Source organism: Narcine bancroftii, chromosome 14, assembly GCF_036971445.1.
Source record: "Narcine bancroftii isolate sNarBan1 chromosome 14, sNarBan1.hap1, whole genome shotgun sequence".
NCBI lineage: Eukaryota > Metazoa > Chordata > Chondrichthyes > Torpediniformes > Narcinidae > Narcine > Narcine bancroftii.
In genome coordinates this window covers 7,960,973-7,980,577 of record NC_091482.1, presented here as the reverse complement: position 1 = coordinate 7,980,577, position 19,605 = coordinate 7,960,973, and the positions used below count along the sequence as shown (strand labels likewise).

General features: G+C 41.8%; 1 protein-coding gene across 9 annotated transcripts in view; it reads left to right on the top strand.

Moving 5' to 3' along the window:
* The window catches only part of LOC138749437 (neurofibromin), a 277,305-nt gene that overhangs the window by 61,590 nt on the left and 196,110 nt on the right, over positions 1–19,605 (top strand). For all 9 annotated transcript variants that reach the window (XM_069910754.1, XM_069910751.1, XM_069910749.1 and 6 more), the window contains 4 exons: positions 11,584–11,690; positions 12,283–12,350; positions 13,999–14,074; positions 15,229–15,386. In XM_069910754.1, the coding sequence (XP_069766855.1) occupies positions 11,584–11,690; positions 12,283–12,350; positions 13,999–14,074; positions 15,229–15,386 (409 nt within the window). The remainder of the gene's footprint in view (positions 1–11,583; positions 11,691–12,282; positions 12,351–13,998; positions 14,075–15,228; positions 15,387–19,605) is intronic.

Genomic DNA, 19,605 nt, shown 5'->3' with positions numbered 1-19,605 from the left:
CCGTGCTTGGCAGCAGCAACAAGGGGTTGCAGACTCCGTGGGAGCAGCAGAACAGCACAAGGCACCAGAAATGGGAAGAATGCCCCCTACTGAGAAGGAGAAGCAGTGGAGATGACACGATGGAACGTTGACCACGGTGGGGGACCTGTCTGAGTGCCCACACAGGCTGCTGGAGACTGGCTCACGGGAACCAGGATTTGCAAGGATGCTGAGGGCAAGGACTGCCAATGGACCTGAGAAGCTGAAGGCTTCCTGATCGTGTTGGAGGCTTGGATTGCCAATTAATTGATCAGGAGTCTGTGTAGCTGCAGAGTCTGTGGGAGCGCGGAAGCAAATCCACAGATACTCAGTGACTCTTTTGTTTTTCTTTCTGACATACTGTAAGGGGGCACCAAGTGATACGATTGGCAACTTTGCCTGCTTTATGTCAGGCAGAAGGCAATTTTGTGTAATATTACTTCTTCTGTACTATTGCATGACAATAAAGGAATCTTGAATCTTGAAAAAGAACAGGATTCATCAGCAATAAAAAACAAATGTCATGTAAACAAGAACCAGGAAGTATTTGTGTTGTACTGTGGTTCTTTTATTTGCTCATTAAAAGTAAACATTGCTGGTATAGGTTGTATTTATTGATTTCCTCCACATGGATCAAGTTGCTGGGGAGATTTGAGATGCTAATCATGTGGGTGACTCTGGAATCAAACATCGGGCAGATCAGGGAAGGAAGGCCAATTTCCAACCATGGCACACCTCAATGAACCAGATGTGTCTTTATGGCAATCTGGGAGCTTCACTAGTTCTGAAACTAGTTTTTTAATTCCATATGCACTGAATTCCTCAAGTGCCATAGCAGGATTTGCCATTTGTATCTCTGGATCAAGTCCAGTCAAGTTACTTAACTACTCACCATATCTCTGAGTTGCATGTCCTGATAGCCCAGTAAAAGCACTCTTGCCTGTGAGTATGAAAACGCTGAATTCAATTTGCATTCAGAACAAGCATGAAAATCTCAGCTGAGGATCCAGCAAAGTACCATTCTCTCAACCGCTGACCATCAGATGGAGACTTGGTGGTTGCACAACTCGTAAGCTATTCTGATCCACATTCATCACAGAAGTAACATAAAACTGATCATTTGATCATTACTTTGTACATCCTAGCTTGGTGTCCTATATCAGCGCAACAGATGTGATTGCAAAATTCGTGATTTCTGTACCTTTAGAGATCTTGAAATGGTGAAATCTCTATACGAGATGCCAGTCTTTCTATGAAAGCAGATTTGCATTCTGGTCAAATCTCAATGTGGCAGATTTCTCCAATGACTGGTCTCACTTCAGAAAGTAAAGAAAGCTGAAAAATTATTTTGAAAACTTAACTGCATTGTTCTTCTGTGGAAATAACTTGTCACCCATTAATTGGCCCAGATTAAAGTAATTTTTTTTTCTTCTTCTTTGGCTTGGCTTCACGCACAAAGATTTATGGAGGGGGTAAATGTCCACGTCAGCTGCAGGCTCGTTTGTGGCTGACAAGTCCGATGCGGGACAGGCAGACACGGTTGCAGCGGTTGCAAGGGAAAATTGGTGGGTTGGGGTTGGGTGTTGTCTTTTGTCAGTGAGGTGGGCTCTGCGGTCTTCTTCAAAGGGGGATTGCTGCCCGCCGAACTGTGAGGCGCCAAGATGTATGGTTTGAGGCGATATCAGCCCACTGGCGGTGGTCAATGTGGCAGGCACCAAGAGATTTCTTTAGGCAGTCCTTGAACCTCTTCTTTGGTGCACCTCTGTCACGGTGGCCGGTGGAGAGTTCGCCATATAACACGATCTTGGGAAGGCGATGGTCCTCCATTCTGGAGACGTGACCCACCCAGCGCAGCTGGATCTTCATCAGTGTGGACTCGATGCTGTCGGCCTCTGCCATCTCGGGTACTTCGATGTTAGGGATGAAGGCGCTCCAATGAATGTTGAGGATGGAGCGGAGACAACGCTGGTGGAAGCATTCTAGGAGCCGTAGGTGATGCCGGTAGAGGACCCATGATTCGGAGCCGAACAGGAGTGTGGGTATGACAACGGCTCTGTATACGCTTATCTTTGTGAGGTTTTTCAGTTGGTTGTTTTTCCAGACTCTTTTGTGTAGTCTTCCAAAGGCGCTATTTGCCTTGCCGAGTCTGTTGTCTATCTCGTTGTCGATCCTTGCATCTGATGAAATGGTGCAGCCGAGATAGGTAAACTGGTTGACCGTTTTGAGTTTTGTGTGCCCGATGGAGATGTGGGGGGGCTGGTAGTCAAGGTGGGGAGCTGGCTGATGGAGGACCTCCGTTTTCTTCAGGCTGATTTCCAGGCCAAACATTTTGGCAGTTTCCGCAAAACAGGACGTCAAGCACTGAAGAGCTGGCTCTGAATGGGCAACTAAAGCGGCATCGTCTGCAAAGAGTAGTTCACGGACAAGTTTCTCTTGTGTCTTGGTGTGAGCTTGCAGGCGCCTCAGATTGAAGAGACTGCCATCCGTGCGGTACCGGATGTAAACAGCGTCTTCATTGTTGAGGTCTTTCATGGCTTGGTTCAGCATCATGCTGAAGAAGATTGAAAAGAGGGTTGGTGCGAGAACGCAGCCTTGCTCCACGCCATTGTTAATGGAGAAGGGTTCGGAGAGCTCATTGCTGTATCTGACCTGACCTTGTTGGTTTTCGTGCAGTTGGATAACCATGTTGAGGAACTTTGGGGGGCATCCGAGGCGCTCTAGTATTTGCCAAAGCCCGTTCCTGCTCACGGTGTCGAAGGCTTTGGTGAGGTCAACAAAGGTGATGTAGAGTCCTTTGATTCATTAAATGGTTGACTTGAATGCTTAACGTGTGTTATTCTTATTTCAAAGGGAAATAGTTTCAGGTGAAACTATCATTCACGAACATAGTTCAATTATTGTTGCAAAGTTTATGATTGTGTTTGGCCTCAATCATTTTTTTAATTTTTTTACCTGTTCAATGTTTAGCTCCGGCAAATTGCTTGAGCAGAGTCAGTTAGGAGTGTCTGTCTTAATATTAATTAATAAAATGCAACAATGAATGATTTGGAATGTATTGTCATGAACATGTCACCAAATTCATTGTTTTGTGACAGCGTCACAGTGCAAACATTTACAGTGCCCTCCATAACGTTTGGGACAAAAACGCTCTTTCTCCTTCGTTGCTCCTGTGCTCCAGAGCTCCCCATTAAACAATTCATGTGACTAAAGTGTCTTTAATCATTGCAAAGTAATAACCTATTGAAACGCAGCTGCGGGAATTAGAATTTAATGCAAAAATATCTGAGTGGGCTCCAGACAAGGGTTGGCTCCCTTGCTACTTCTCTCAATGACAAATCAATGATATTTGAAAACTTCACTATTTTGTTTGCAAGCACAAGCCACAATCGAAGCAAATTAAATCATTTCAAAAATAGGTGAACAAAAATGCCATTAGTACACATGATGGTAGTGGTGGGGCATCTGCATGTGGACAGATTCCCAAGGCATGGAACTCAAATGTCATGGAATTTAAATATGGGAGATCCCATCTTTTTGCTCCTACTGTTTCTTCAACATTATTTCATTCTTTGTGTCATTGTTATCAGTTGAGAGACTTTCTGGGTATCTTTACCAAAGGAAATGTAATTCTCTAAAACTCTAAACAGTAATGTTGATCTATTCAATATTTATTTGAACTTGATGAGGGGAAAAAAACTTGATACCAGAAGGGTGATCAGTATGTTGCACTCTTGCTAACTAGAGAGAAGCGCTGTTAAAATTAAAATTGACACTTTTAATGAGAACATGATTAAATGTCTTTCTTTGACTTAAAACACTACTTCAGTTGAAAACTAAAGGCAAAGTTTGCAGAAGACTTCGAGCAGAGCAAAATCATAAACAGAACCCTCGTGATTTGGCTAATTTGCTTGTGACTTGAATTATTCTGTCGGTGTTGCAAATTTTCTTCATTTTGCTGGATGTCTCGCATCGCTCCATCTTGTTTATTAAATACTGCAGCACCGTGGACTTTAATGTATTACTGACCCTGTTATCACCTTACCGTTCTTGGTTCCAGCAAACATCTTGTTTATTAAATACTGCAGCACCGTGGACTTTAATGTGTTACTGACCCTGTTATCACCTTACCGTTCTTGGTTCCAGCAAACATCTTGTTTATTAAATACTGCAGCACCGTGGACTTTAATGTATTACTGACCCTGTTATCACCTTACCGTTCTTGGTTCCAGCAAACATCTTGTAGTTCACACTGTTGCTGTGCATTTTGGAAGTACTATTGAAGTAGTAGTCACAGAAGTAGGCTACCATAATAAAATGGAAGCTTAGAAATTACTCAAAACCAGAAAATCTTCAGATGCTATGATTGTACTTTGATGAAGGGCTCAGCCAGGAACGTTGGTGGAAAATTTTGCCTTCTCTGCCCGCTGCGGGACCTGCTGAGTTTGTCCAGCACGTTTGTGTATTCACTTTGTAGAAATAATTCTGCTTTACCGGTCGGTGTTGCACCACCTTGTTATCAACAGATTTTTTATCGACCTCCAACTGAGAAGATTTTTTTTAGATTTGAGATCTGATGCTGACCTTCTGAAGGGCGGGGAAAAAGTAACCGTTGGTACCCATTTCCAAAGTTATGGTTGCTCTTGGACAACATTGTTAAATCTGATGACGAGAATAGGAACACCACAAACTTTTCCCATTCAAATTATAAGCCTGGTGGTTATTCTGATCATTTTCATTGAACTATCTGGCATGGAACCAGTGTCAGCTTTCTCAGTCAAGATGGTCACATGTAAGCACGCTATTGTAGTGGAAATTGAGAGGAATGATATAATTGTTATTTAAAAGTTGTTTATGATGATGTTTGTAAAACAAGGTTTAATATCTTGCTAGGGTTGAGCCAACAAATACAATCAGAATTGATCATTTAGCTCATTCTAAGCTAAAAAGTTACTGATAAGCCAGAAGCTGCTTATTTATTTAACATTTCTAAGACAAATTTTTGTCTATTTCCTTTGATTATTCTTAACTCATCCTCACCATCCTCTCTTTCTCCCCACAGCCCCCCTCACAGTAATTTAGATTCTTCCGACCAATGGTCATAGGTGGCTTGCTGGTTTTTAATTTGCAGGTAGTGTTGGTTGCTGTTGCATAGCTCCTGCAACCTGGCATCCATCCTGGCCCTGAGAGCAACATTTGTGGAGTTTGCATCTCCCTGAGACTGTGTATTTCCTCCCAAAGATATGGTGGCAGGTTAATTGGCAAATGTACCTTTGTCCCTGATGAAGTAGGATAATAGGAGAATTAGACTGGTGTTGATCGGCGTATGGGAGCATAGGTTTAGGTTATTTGGAATTAAGTGGGACATTAGGACTGATGAAATTGTTCTTTGAATCAGCATAGACTCTGGACCAAGTAAGCCTTCGAGTTTATGTGCTAAGAAAAATTAAGAAATATGTGGAAAAACATTAATATCCTTTCAAGACCTGCTTCTCCATTTGATCAGGCTTCCATTGCGAACGTTGCAAATTTTAGGTCCAGACTTTTTTTAAAAGAAAAAGCTGCAATGGCAACACTGCCACTGGTGCGAATCTGCAGGGAGAGGAAAGACAGCGCTCCTCCACAGGAGGAGTCCAACTACTTACGGCTTGTACAGGCTTCAAATCGCCTGTTTAAGAAACTGATGGGGACCAAATTTAAATTCTTGGCAGTCACTATCTCAGAGGATGCATGGTGGAAAGTGTGTTGACCGGCTGCATCACGGTCTGGTTTGGCGACACCAATACAGCTGAGCGTAAGGTCCAGGACGTCACAGGTGAAACCCTCCCCACCATTGAGAACATTTACAGGGAGCACTGCCGTTGGAGAATAGCAGCAATCGTCATGGATCCACATCACCCAGCACACACTCTGTTCTCGCTGCTACCATCAGGAAGGAGGTATAGGTGACACAAGTCTTGCACAACCAGGTTCAGGAACAGCTGCTCCCCTCCATCATCAGGCTCCTCAACCACAAACTCAATTGGGGCTCATTTAAAGATTCTTACTTGTGCATTTTATTGTTTTTTTTAATGCACTTTGTATTGTGCAGTCAGTTTGTTTACATTTCTCTTGTTTACATGTGAACATTGAGTCATTTTTTTGCACTGCCATTAAGTGGTAATTCTTCCTTTCCCACTGGAAAAAGAATCTCAGGATTGTAGGTAATATCATGTATGTACTCTGACAATAAATAAATCTGAAATGATTGGCAGCAGCTTTGAGGGTTGCAGACTCTGGGGAAGCAGAAGACTAGCATAGGGCACCAGAAAATGGGGTGACCACCCTCTTTTTGAGAAGAAGCAGAGGAGATGACCCATGGGATGGTGATAGACCAGTGAGAGGCTTTGCAGCCAAAGAACACAAAGGCTGCTGGTGACTGGATTCGCACCCGGCTGCGGACTGCTGGAGACTGGCACAAGACTGCTGAAGGGGTTCTGGAAATGGGTGCTGAAGGCTTCCCGATCGTGTCGGAAGTCTGGATCTGGAGCTCGGATTGCCGATGGTTTGGGCTGGTGTTTTGTGGCTGCAGAGGCAGTGGGAGAGCTGGAGGCGAATTTGCGGACATTCTTGACTTTGAAGGGATTTTTTTTGCTTCTCTTTCTCTGACCGTAAGAAATGCCTGGCCATTTTTGCTGATGGCGAATGTACTAAAGCAAATTTAGTGTAACATCACACCTGTTTTATTACATGACAATAAAGGAATCTTGAATCTTGGTTAATCTTGAGCTTTCTTGAGGAGCTGCAGGACTGTTACCCTGGCACACGCTTTGCAGGCCATGACACATTCCCATCAAAATGGTTGAAAGGACTGCTTGGTGTGTGATCATGTTTCATGAGAAAACTCCATAAACTTGACGAAAGATGCTGCCATGTTTGAAAGAGCCATTTGCATTGCAGCTGGTTATTCAGGACCATCATGGTTACTCTGTCATCATGAACCATTGTCCTGATAATGAGCAATTTTGTGTAGTGATTCCTTTTAATAGAAAATTAAATATTCCCTTTCCTTTTTTACTCCTCTGAAAGTCTTTAAATCTTGTCTTTCTCCATGTACATTTGACATCTTTATAAGTTGCTGCTTTCTAAATTTGCTTGGAGATAAATTCGGTAGATGCATTTGCTACTTAAATTTCAGGATGAGCTGAGGAACAGCAGTTTCACTTTCATTCATGTTCAAAGCAATTTTAGTTGGCGGAAGATCCTGGATTTAAGGTCGTCCTCTCAGTATAATTGAGGCTGACATTGGTGGAGCAATGTATTATCATCGAGGCTGTATTTCTGGATGGAACATTGAATCAAATCCCTATCTGCTCCATCAAGCACATAGAACCATAGAAAACTACAGCATGAAAAACAGGCCATTCCAGCCCTTCTAGTCTGTGCTGAAACATCATTCCTGTAGTCCCATTGACCTGGACCTATTCCATAACCCTCCAGTCCTCTCCCACCCATCCATCCAATTTATTCTCAAAACCTGAGTGAGCCCACATTTTACACATCTGATGGCAGCTCGTTCCAAACTCCTACCACTCTGAGTCAAGAAGTTCCCCTAATGTTTCCCCTAAACCTTTCCCTTTTCACCCTCAAGCCATGCCCTCTCATATTTATCTCTCCCAATCTAAGTGGAAAGAGCCTACTCGCATTTACTCTTTCTACTCCCCTCATAATTTTGTAACCTCTATCAATCTCCCCTCATTCTTCTACTCTCCAAGGAATAAAGTCCCAACCTGTATGAAAAATGCCAAGGCAAAGATGTCTTCTAATTGCCCACTCCACCCTGAAAGACTTGTTTTATTCCATCTGACTCATTTGTTTTTCTTGCCTCTCTTTTCCCCTTTGCCTGGCATCTGCCACTCCTCTGCCTCTGTGTACGGCCTCTGCCCCCTCCCACCATCTCCTTTGTACACTTTTCTTGGACCTGATGAAGAGTTTAAGATCAACGTTGATTTCCCAATGATGTTGCTTGACCTGCCGAGTTCCTGCAGCAGATTATGTTTGGTTACGGATTCCATCATCTGCAGTCTCCTGTGTGATGCCAAGGCAATATTCTAAAGAGCAGGGGAATTCTCCTCTGACTTTGGTAATTCTTCAGAATCAGAATTTATTGTCGTGAACAAATCCTGAAATTCAGTGTTTTGTAGCAGCGTCATAGAGCAAATGTTCATATTATAACCGTCTTTCAACGTTACTATATATATAAAAAATTGCACAAAAAGTCTTTGACTCATTCAGGAATCTGACGGTAGCTGTCCTTGGGCCATTAAGTGCTCGTCTGTCAGCTCCTGTACCATTTTTCTGAGGTAGCAGAATGAAGAGGGCATGGTCTGGGTGGTGGGGGTCCTTGAGGATAGAAGGTGCTTTTTTATGACACCGCCTCATGTAGATGTCCTCAATGGAGTGAAGTCTGGTGGCAATGTCGCAGGCTGAGCTCACAACCCTCTGGAGTTAATTCTTGTTCTGGGAGTTGGTGCCTCCATACCAGGCAGTGGTTCAACCAGCCAGAATGCTCACCATAGTACACCTGTAGAAGTTTGAGAGTCTTCGGTGACATACCGAATCTCCTCAGCCACCTCACAAAGTATAGCCGGTGGGGTGGGGGGGGGGGGGGGGCCTTCTTTGTGACTGCATGACTGCATCAATGTGGATCTTCAGAGATGTTGACACCCAGGAATTTGAAGTTCTTGACCCTCACCACTACTAAGCCCTTGATGAAGACCAGTCATGTTCCCCTTGCTTCCTTCTGAAGTCCACAATGATCTCCTTGGTTTTGCTGACGTTGAGTGGAAGGTTGTTGTCATTACACCAATCAACAAACTGATCCATCTCCCTCCTGTACACTTCCTCATTGATGTTTATGATTTCATAGCCTCATATTCATTCAACTAATTGGGTCGCAGAGAGGATGGACAGGACAAAGGGAATACACCAGGAGCTGTTGATTTGGACATTTGGTTAGGGCCAGTTCGAGAGAGGACACCATGCAAATGTCTGCCGGAGCTAGCAGTGGAGACAGAAAAACTGCGTTAATCTTACAGATGGATAAGCTGCAGAAATGGGCAATGCATGCTGAACTTGCCCATGATGCCTTGATCCAAGACCCAAATGTTGCATGCAAGGTCAATTTACCCTTCTCGTCTTAAATAACAATGCTGACTTGAGAGGATTTCTGACCTTCTCTTATTTCTTTGGTTATGTTTTGTGCAGCATTTGCCAATTTGATCTAATCAATGAGGATGAAGATTCAAGTGCCCATGATTATTGTATTACCTCTTGCAAATTCCTAATTCTTGATTAATTCCTTCTCTATTTTTGTTGCTGCTGTTCAGGGGGGGTCTGTACTTTTTACCATCAGTCTTTCAACAGTTTTATGGAAATAAATTATCTAATTAATATTATTTTACTTTACATGGGACTGTGATTCGTACTATAATTTGTATAATTAGCACTGAAACTGCATTTGAAAAGTGCCTCATTGTAAACCACTGATATTTCTTGGTTGGTAAAAGTAACCTTAGAAAAGCAAATATGCATTATTTGCATAATGCACATTTGCAAATAACAGCAAATTCCCAATCAGACAGCATAAAATGGGCTGATAGACTTGCCATTTCAATACTAACCACAAGTGCCTGTTCAAATTTAGACAGAACATGGTAATAGGGCATTTTGGCCCAAGAGCCCATGTCAGACAATTGCACCCAATTGACCTACATCCTCAGTATGTTTTGAACAGTAGGGGGGTGGGGGGAAGCCCACGCAGACATGGGGAGAGCATACAAACTCCTTACAGACAGCGCAGGATTTGAACCCAGTCACGGGCGCTGTAACAGCGTTGCACTAACCGTGCCACTCTCTAATTCCATCGTTCATCACTCAGCCCTTGTACCCCGTATCTGAAGATCTGAAAAGATCCAAAAACCATTTTTTTCCCCATCACTGACAGGGCATCATAATTTGAAAAAAAAATTCAATGCCTGACTTGCCCAGGTGGGGCTCTGATGCTCTGTTGGTGCCAGATTGATTACAATAACAGCATAAAAAAAGAATAAAATCTTTGTTTCTGGCTGGGAAGATGGCAAACGGAGCTGGGTCCAAGTCTTCAGCACTGGCTGTGGACAGAGTCGGAGTTAGCGACAGCGACTCCATTCTCCTTTTTAAAAAAATATTTTTTGATTTTAAAAAAAACTTTTAAAATATACAACATATTAAACTTTTTCTTACAAACACAAGAAGCAAAAAGAAACCAGTCCCTCCCTTCCCTCCCCCCACCCCCTTCATACAGACAGATCTGTTCACTATTGGAGCTGGTGTATATTTTAAATATATGGAATACAATTGGAGAAACTATGTTTTTATATACAGAATAGTTACTTTTATCACCTTTTTTCCTTTTTATTACTGTGTCTGGGCCCCTATGTGGTCCAGGTATGGCTGGAAGACTTTACAAAAGTGTTCTTTAAGTTGTATGTGATTTTGGACGGTGACTCCATTCTCAACATCTGGGTGGTGATGTCCGCATTGATGAAGTTGCCTCGGGCTCCTGGGCAGGAGCGAGGGCCTTGAGCTCACCCGAAGGAGTGGGGACTGTAGTTGGAGACTGGCAGCAATGGTGGAGTGGTGGTCTTTTGGAAGCAGAGATCGTTTTTTTTGGGTAAGTCCTCTCCTCTGTCAAATAAACGTTTTTTTCGATAACTGGTCATTTTTTAAAAACAGCCCACTAACAACAGCAAGTCACTTGTAATTGTGAAGAAACAACAATAATTAACAAAGGAAGAACTCGTGGACAACAATTCAACAATGCCCTATATTTGCAGTAACTGTGGCAGAGCCTGCCGTTCCAGGATCGGCCTTCATAGCCACAGTTGACGCTGCTAAACAAACCAGTGACTGTCAGAGGTATAATATGATGGTCAATCGTGACTGACGGAGACCAAGAAGAAGAAGGAGGAGGTGTTGCAAACGATCTCCTCTTTTGCTAATGCATCTCAGCTAATCAAATTCTACTGTATACTGTTGTTAGACAGTAGATTTGTTTGGATCAAGGTGGTACATGCATCTTAAAATCTGAGTCAATCTTGTCATGCAGTTAGTGATGTGACTCAGCATCCTGTGCTACTGAGAGGCAGGGGGTTCTTTAGTTTCAAAATCTTACACAGTCCATACAAAAATCCAATTGAGATATATAAGGCCAATAGTCCCTTTGAGGGGAAGATGTGAAATGAAATGCATCCGAGGTGTTGTGTATTTTCAGTACGTGCTTCCATTTCCAGTGTTTGTATAAAATAGGCAGCTTTGTTACTTCCATGAATTTTTTAACGTTTCAAGGATACAATTTCATGAACATTTGTGCCATTTTCTCAAAGCCATAAGGGTTCAGGTGTTGAACTGTTCATGATCAACACTGGAAATTGGCTAAGTATGATGGCCAGAGGTTAGCTGGTACATTCTGGTGAATGTAGATTAGTTTAATTATTTGCATCTTCTGCTTTATTTATTGCATGTGTTGGATATTAACATTATTTGTAGGTTACAAGAGCTGGCAGTGTGCTCGGAAGATAGTACGGACGTCAATGACATTGAATTAATTCAGCACATAAATGTGGATTGTGCAAGACTCAAACGACTGCTGCAAGGTAAAATGGGGTTTCTTCTTTTTGTATTTCAATATGTATGGGCTTGCAAACTAAATTTCCCCTACCCTTTCTTCCCAGTTCAATGGTTTAATTATTTTATCAGTGAAACTTGATGGAATAAATCTATTTAGATGGAGACTGGAACCAAAGTATGAGATATTTCATTCTTGATGGCATGGTATACTGATCAAGGAATTGAGGGATCAGCTTCAATTACTCTGAGAAATGTTCAAGTTTATTGTCACATGAACCAAGATACAGTGATGGAGGTTGTTTGGTTTGCAAGCAGCAAAGTGAGACATCTGTACATGGTACAACAACTAAGATAAAATAGAGAAGTGGAGAGTTAGAGGTCAGATGGTGCAGACCAAAGGCAGCAAAATTCTACTATATTGGAGTTCAGTCAGGATCCTGATAATGGCAGGAACAAAAGTGTGGTGTGTGATCTCATACTCATGAATCTTTTACCTGACCGAGAGAGGTGGGAACACACAATCCATGACCTTCCTGAGATTGGCCTTTTTTCACTGTATTTTCCCAAAGATTTGATTTCCTCTGCCTTTTCTGAGTATAGTTCTTCCATTTATTACAGAGACAGTCTTTAAATTCAAATCACTGAAGAAAGCGGCTCAGTTGGCAGTCATCAACAGTCTTGAAAAGGTAAGTTGTTTGTGGTTTGACCCTGTCCTGATGGACATCTGATGGACACAGGGAGAAGATCTAAGGAATTGTTTGCATGTGTGCAACAATCACCTTTTAACTTTCCTTCTCTCCCCTTAAACCTTGACTTGCTTGCATTTGACATTTTCACTGGAGCAAACAAGAATCTGACTACCTACTGACTATCTGCTTCTCACAGAGTAATTGACTTGCGAATTTCTATTGCATGAGACAATCCAAGTCCAGTGTAGTTACTGTTATTTTTAAAACCTGTTTTTGACAAGTTTTGTAAACCCAGATAGTTTACAACGCTTTTGCTATTAGTTAATGTAAGAGTACAAAAGGTAGATTTATTATTGCTGGTCAATTAATAGCACAGTCATTTCTCAGTTAGAATTTGCACCCCATTGCAGGTGCAAATCCACTCTTGCAAAGCAGTGCAATATTGAAGGAATACTGCACTGTCAGAAAGGCTGCCCTGCATATAAAGGTCGTGATGAATCTCTGTCATTAACTGTAAGAGATTCAATGTGGTATTTTTGTGAATAGCAGTGGCGATCTTGTGGTGATTTCTCCTGTATTTATTTTTCACCATTGGGACCCAAACAGATTGTATGGAAACACTATAACAGTCTTTGACCCATGATTTGTGGACAATTGAAAATTGACAGCCATTTATCCTGCAAAACCAAAGCATTCAGAAGTATTTGGGGTGGCTGTAAGATGCTTTGCAACATCCTGAGGTTGTGAAAGTTTCTAAACCAGTACAACTTTTTTTTGTTATCATCTTTGGAATGTGGAACAAAGAATATTGACCACTACTTGCACTTTGTTTCTGGAAATAGTTCCAAAATGTGAGTCTTTATACCCCCCCCCCCCCTTCTCTTTCTGCTTGTCCTTTTTCCACTCCTCACCGAGTTGTGAAAATGAGAGAGCATAGGTTTAAGGTGTATGGGAGGAATTGTAAAGAGGATGTAAAGGGAACATTTTTCACTCAGGATATGGTCGATATCTAGAACTGACTGTCAAAGGAAGTGGATTAAGACAGATATAATCACCATGTTGAAGGGATAATTCAACAGGCAATTGGATAGGCAAGGCAGAGAAGAATATGGACCTAATATGGGCCAATGCCATTAGTGAAGATGTGTAAAATAGTTGGATAAAGTGGGTCAGAGGTCCTGTTCCTGTGCCATGTAATTGATGTTATAACAGTAGGATGCATTTTGTTTTGTATGTTCAAGTGACTATGAAATCTGTTGTAATTCCCCACTCATATAGCCATTGGGTTTGAGCATCCATCATGACTTAGTCTTGAGCTGTGTGGTTTTAATCATATGTAAACAATGCTTCAATGATGTCCAGAGAGATCTTCAGCCAATCATCTTGGGTCTCAAAGGGAACAGTGATGCTTGTGAGAGGATGAAAAGTTTTCATATCTTACAGAAGATCCCATTTGTGCTTCAGAATGTTACACATTAATACATTTAATTTGTTTGCATAATCTTCAACACTCAGACAAACACTTTAAAAAAAAAAAGAGCACAGTCGCGCGTTTCAATTTCCAGCATCTCCTGGTTGTGATTTTAACTAAGCGTACTTCTAAAAAGTGAAGTTATTGCAAAGTTTTAAATGTTTTCATATGTAGGCATTTTGGAATTGGGTGGAAAATTACCCTGATGAATTCACCATGCTATACCAGAGACCTCAGCCTGATCTGGCAGGTAAGTGAAGCTAAGGGTATTATGTCATTGGGTGGAGCCCAGAGTTGGATATTGCTAAAAGTTGTTAGTGAAAGATTTTGTGTTCTCCTGCATTTTCCAGTGGTTGTTTGCATGCTTGTCTAATTTGGCCATTTTGTTAAAATGTGTAGAAAAGGGAAATATTTGTTGACTTTGCATGGAAACATTAAAAATAATCGAAAGTACAAAATACTTGCATTCTTTTAACACAATGAAATGTGGTTGTTGGAAGAGAAGACTCACCACTCTCATCAGGCTAATGGTATGAATGTGGTTTTGCCAGAATCTCCCACACCCTGAGAACAAACGTAAAAAGATTTTTAAAAAAAATTGTATGGTGACTAAAGATGGTGAAACATCTGAGTGCTTCAGTGTATTGAATTTGAAATGGAGTGACTGAAGTAAGTCATTTATAAAAGCACGATGGGTTAATGCTTATTAACCAGTGTTTTCATATCTATGGTATGTAGAATTGCAGATAATTAATTCACCGGCAGCTAGAAATTTTTGGTGAAAATAAAGAGAAGAGAAAGGCCTAGAAAAAAAAAATCTTAAATTGGAGGTTATAAATACCCAATTTACGATATTTATGTGCAAGCAATCAACGTTTCAGATTGTATCTTTGCAAAGCATATGCTGCATGGGCTTCTTTTTCATCAGGGAAGAAATCTGTTCATGGTCTATTAAAAAGTTATTTACCGTAATTGATCTCTGCAATAATGAATGTGCATTGAATGCACTGAACACTTTCTTGTTGGCTGTCCCTGCACAACTCGTGCACTTAAGATGATTTTAACCTAAATATTTATTTTTCTCTTTGGTGCTCCATGCTTTGTAGCTGTGGAGTGCATTTGCCATTGAATGCAATGCAGGTCTCTGGGATGTCAAACAGTTGTGTAACATCTGGTTTTTATTCAAAGAAATTGGGATGCTCAACATGAACAAGTTATTATTGAACAATTATTGTTTCTGTTTTGTTCTATGCACAGTTGACTTATTTTCTTAAAATAAATTAAACAATTATTTGTTCGAATGGGTGGGTTTGTGAATCACTTGACACCATATTTGATGTTCTTCCAATGTTTTACCTTTTGCATTCTTATTCTTCACTTCCTGCCCTCACCCTCCCCTGACAGATTGTTCAGAGAAGCTGTTTGACCTTGTGGATAGTTTTGCTGAAAGTGCGAAACGAAAAGCTGCCGTCTGGCCTTTGCAGATCATTCTCCTTATCCTCTCGCCTGATGTTCTACAGGACATCTCCAAGGAAGTGGTCGAAGAAAGCAAAATGAACAAGGCAAGTTTAGTTTCACTTACCTCCATCCTGTTGCCTGAACTACTCTCTTTGTTCACTCTTGTTTGCCCTAGTATTTGTAAGGTTTGACTACAGATTTGTTGAACCAAAGGAAATCACAATTTAGAAATACAACCCTTCCGGCTTATGAGCTCGTGCAGCCCAAATGCACAAATTAACCTATATTTTTGGGAGGTGGGTGAAACTGGAACACCCAGAGGAAACCCACAGGGAAAACATACAAACTCCTTACAGACAGCAGTGGATTTGAACCCAATCATCGGTACTGTAATAGCGTTGCACTAACTGTGCTGTTCATCTGACTAATGTGGGCATGTTTCAAAAACGATTGCTAATTAGGGAGCAAGATGAAGAATTCTGGTTAATCTTCCAAGTGAAAGGAGTTGTAGTCCTTTTCCATACTGTCAGAATCAGATTTACATTGGCCAACTCTTGTTGAAATGTACAGTAATCGCAGACCTGACCTGATCATCACGTCAGCTTCTTGAAGTCCATGAACACATGTTGTGTGGATTTGCGTGTCACTTTTTGCCATTGGATGGTATTGGGAGAGGAATACTTGTGTTGCAAATAGAGATTGGATAAGGTGGGGCTTTCCTTCACTGGAGTGGAGAAGGCTGAAGGGGGTACCTTAGAAGCTTATATAGAGGGGCATAAATAAGGTGAATGGCCACAATCTTTTTCCCAGGATAGGGGAATCTAAATCAAGAAGGCAAAGGTTTAAAGGGAGAGGATAAAGATTTAAAGGGAACTTGAGGGACAGCTTTTTCTGGAAGAGGGAGGTTGGTGAATGGAAAAAACTGCCAGAGGAAGTGATAGAGGAGGGTTTCAAGACATTTGCGCAGGTGGGAAATGTTCATGGGTATACGTGCCAAAAGACAAATGGGACCAGTTTGTGGGCAGCCTGGTTGGAGCTGAAGGGCCTTTTTCCATGCATGTACAGCTCTGAGGTTAAGACTATCCAAAATAATGGGGTTTATTTCCATGTTAATTTGTGTTATGAATTGGTTATCCCAGCTTGAAAGTTGATAATTGAAGTATAACTTTGAAAGCAGTGGCAGCTGACAGCATAATTGACAATGATGGGATTGATTTTCATTTCCCATTTACCTCAGAACTTGGGAAAACTTGATAGATTTGTAATTGATGGAATAAAAATGATGAATTTCCTTTCTTGAAATGCATCAGTGAAACAGAGGAGCATTTGACAATCCACTCAGTTTGTGGCTACTGTTGTTTTATTTTCTATTTCCAGATTTATTTAATTAGTTTGAAAATGAATTCCTCATTTCCCATCATGGTATTCAAAATCCTTTCTGTCTAAAATGACCAAAAGCTTGGACTGTTTGTGGTTCTGTTCCACTCTCACCAAGAAAGACCATAGCGCACAGTCGAGTGCAATTTCAGGTGATTAAGCAGATCACTGACTCATCAATTCCCACAACGTTTCTTGTTTTTAGATCGTTCAGTTGCCTAGGTGTTCTTGCAGAGGCCTGAGTTTCACACAAGAGTAACATGTTGCTTGATGAACCAGCTGCAGCCGCTCCTCTTCACTGAGGAACGATTTGCCACCTGAAGAGGCCAGTCTGTGAAGCATTTTTTTCCCCCCAGGAGTGAATATCCAAGAGTTTTTTTTTCATATTTTGCAGCATGGAAAATTTGAGCTTGGCAGGAAGATGAATTAAAGCTCCTACCATGATGCTAATTTTTTTTTTTTACAGCTTCATTGACCGTACTACTACAAGTACTATTGGCTTTTAGAAATGGTCGTGATTTTTGTTGTGGAGCTTTATCTGTCAATTGAAAATTAGACTTTTTAGAGATACGACTCATTAACAGGCTCTTTTGGCCCACAAGCTCATGCCGCCCACTCAATTGACCGACAACCCTGGTATAGTGGGAGGAAACTGTAGGAAACCCATGTGGATATGGGGAGAATGTGCAAACTCCTTACCGACAGCGCTGGATTCAAACACGAGGCTGGCTCTGTAACAGCTAACCACAGCCCCCCATAATTTTAAAATTTAGGCTTGCAGTACAGAAGCAGGCCCTTTCGACTCACGAGCCTATACCGCCCAATTTCACCCAATTGACTTGGAGGGTTTTGAGGATGGGAGCAAACAGGAAACCCACGCAGACACGCGAAGAATATACAAATTCTTTATGGATAGTGCCAGATTCGAACCCATGTTGCTTGCTGGTTCTGTAACACTGGATTACACTGAACGCTATGCTAATTGGAAATTTTAATGCAATTGCAGCCTTGTCTGAGGTAGAAAACATTGTTTCTGCTCACTTTTCTGTGCGGACGTCTGCTGAGCAATTGTCCAATGATTCACTTGTTGGTGACAGCTTGGAGAAATTTATTTCCTTGCACCCTGTGCTCAGAATTAAATTGTACGTGTGCCTTTTGTATCTAGTTTAGAACATGGAGCAGGTCAGTACAAGAACAGCCCCTTCAGCCACATGTCAAACATGATGTAAAATCAAACTAAGACGGCTGCTCTGCCAAGACCACTTGCAAGTTGGAGGAGCAACACCTAATTCTCTGTCTGAGCACTTTCCCGCTGCATGGCATTAACATCGATCTCCAGTTTCTGCTTGACCACTGCCTGTTCTCTTCTCTATCCCTCTGTCCCCTTTCCACCATCTCCCCACCCCCTTCCCTCTCCATTCACAAAGCCACCTCCCCTCCCCCTGTTTACTGTTGCACACTCCCTATCTTATCCACCTATTACTTCTTGCCACCCCCCCCCCCCCCTCACTATTTCATTCAGGTGCCTGTGGATATTTTGCTCACTCCTTGATGAAGGGCTCAGGCCTGAAACTTTATTTGTGTATCTTTACATATAAAGTATGCTGTTGGACCTGTTGAGTGGTTTTTTTTACCACAATCACTGTGTCATATTTTACTTGCTTGCACTTGATCAATATCTCTCTATCCCCTTCATATTCCTGTGTCTATCTAGAAGCCTTTTAAACAGTACTATTGCCTCTGTTCCCACCACTACCGCTGGCAGCCCATTCCATGCACCTATCTCTGTTTATGTAAAATATTTACCCTTAAATTTCCACCCCCTCACCTTATTCATCTATTTATATGATGCTTTTACCTTGGGGTACAGATTTTAACTCTTACCCTCTCAGTGCCTTTCATGGTTTTATAAACCTCTATCAGGTCTCCCCTTTGCATCCTATGCTCCAGAGAAAAGAACCCAAGTTTGTCCAATCTCTCCCCAGAACTCACACCCTCTAAACCAGGCAGCATCCTGGTAAACTTCTTCTGTTCCCTCTCCAAAGCCTGTAATGGGGCGATCAGAATGGCACACAAAAGCTTTACATTGCAGTAACATGAATTCATTACTCTGACACTCAACACCCCACCCAAAGAAGCCAAGCCTACCATGCACGTTCTCCACCATCTTATTGACTTGCGTGGCCCTTTTCAATTTTTATACATCACAAACAATAAGGGGCCACAAGACCAAACTCTGCAGGACACCACTGGTCACAGGACTCCAGCCCAAATAGCACCACTGCCCAACCACGAGCCAGTCAATTTCATCTTCACCTTCTGTCTATGCAACATCCTCTTCCCTAACCTCATCAACCACCTTTGCCACCTCAATATCCCCACTGAAACTCTTGTCACCTGGTCAGGCTCATTCGCCAATCAGGTCTTGTGTGGCCCCCTGGTTGGACTATTTGCATGCTGCTTTACGGAACTCCTGAACAAATTTTCGCGCCCCCCCTGCCCCCCCCCCCCCCCCATCTCAGCCTAATGTTTGGGGAAATGAAAGTCCTCCTTTATGACAACCCTGATGCTTTTGCAACTTTCCATAATCAATCTACGTATCTTCTTCCACCACTTGCCTATATACAGCCCCATCAGAAAAAGTTCACCTTATTTCTGATTTTGTTTGCATCATGGGAAAAAAACAAAACAACCGCCTTTAACAACAAAAGATATGCTGTATCAGAGATGAGCAATATGAGTAAAATCTGGAGATGAGATCGTATACATATTGAGTCATCACTGGCAATTTTTTGCACAGCAATGACACATATTTGTGGTCATGATTCATTGCCACCAACTCGAGCACTTGAGCAATGAAGTTGATTTGGCCACCACCAAATTCAAGGACCATTCAGGAGTTTTATCAGACTCCTGAATGACTCTCACATTACTGTTTGCTCTCTT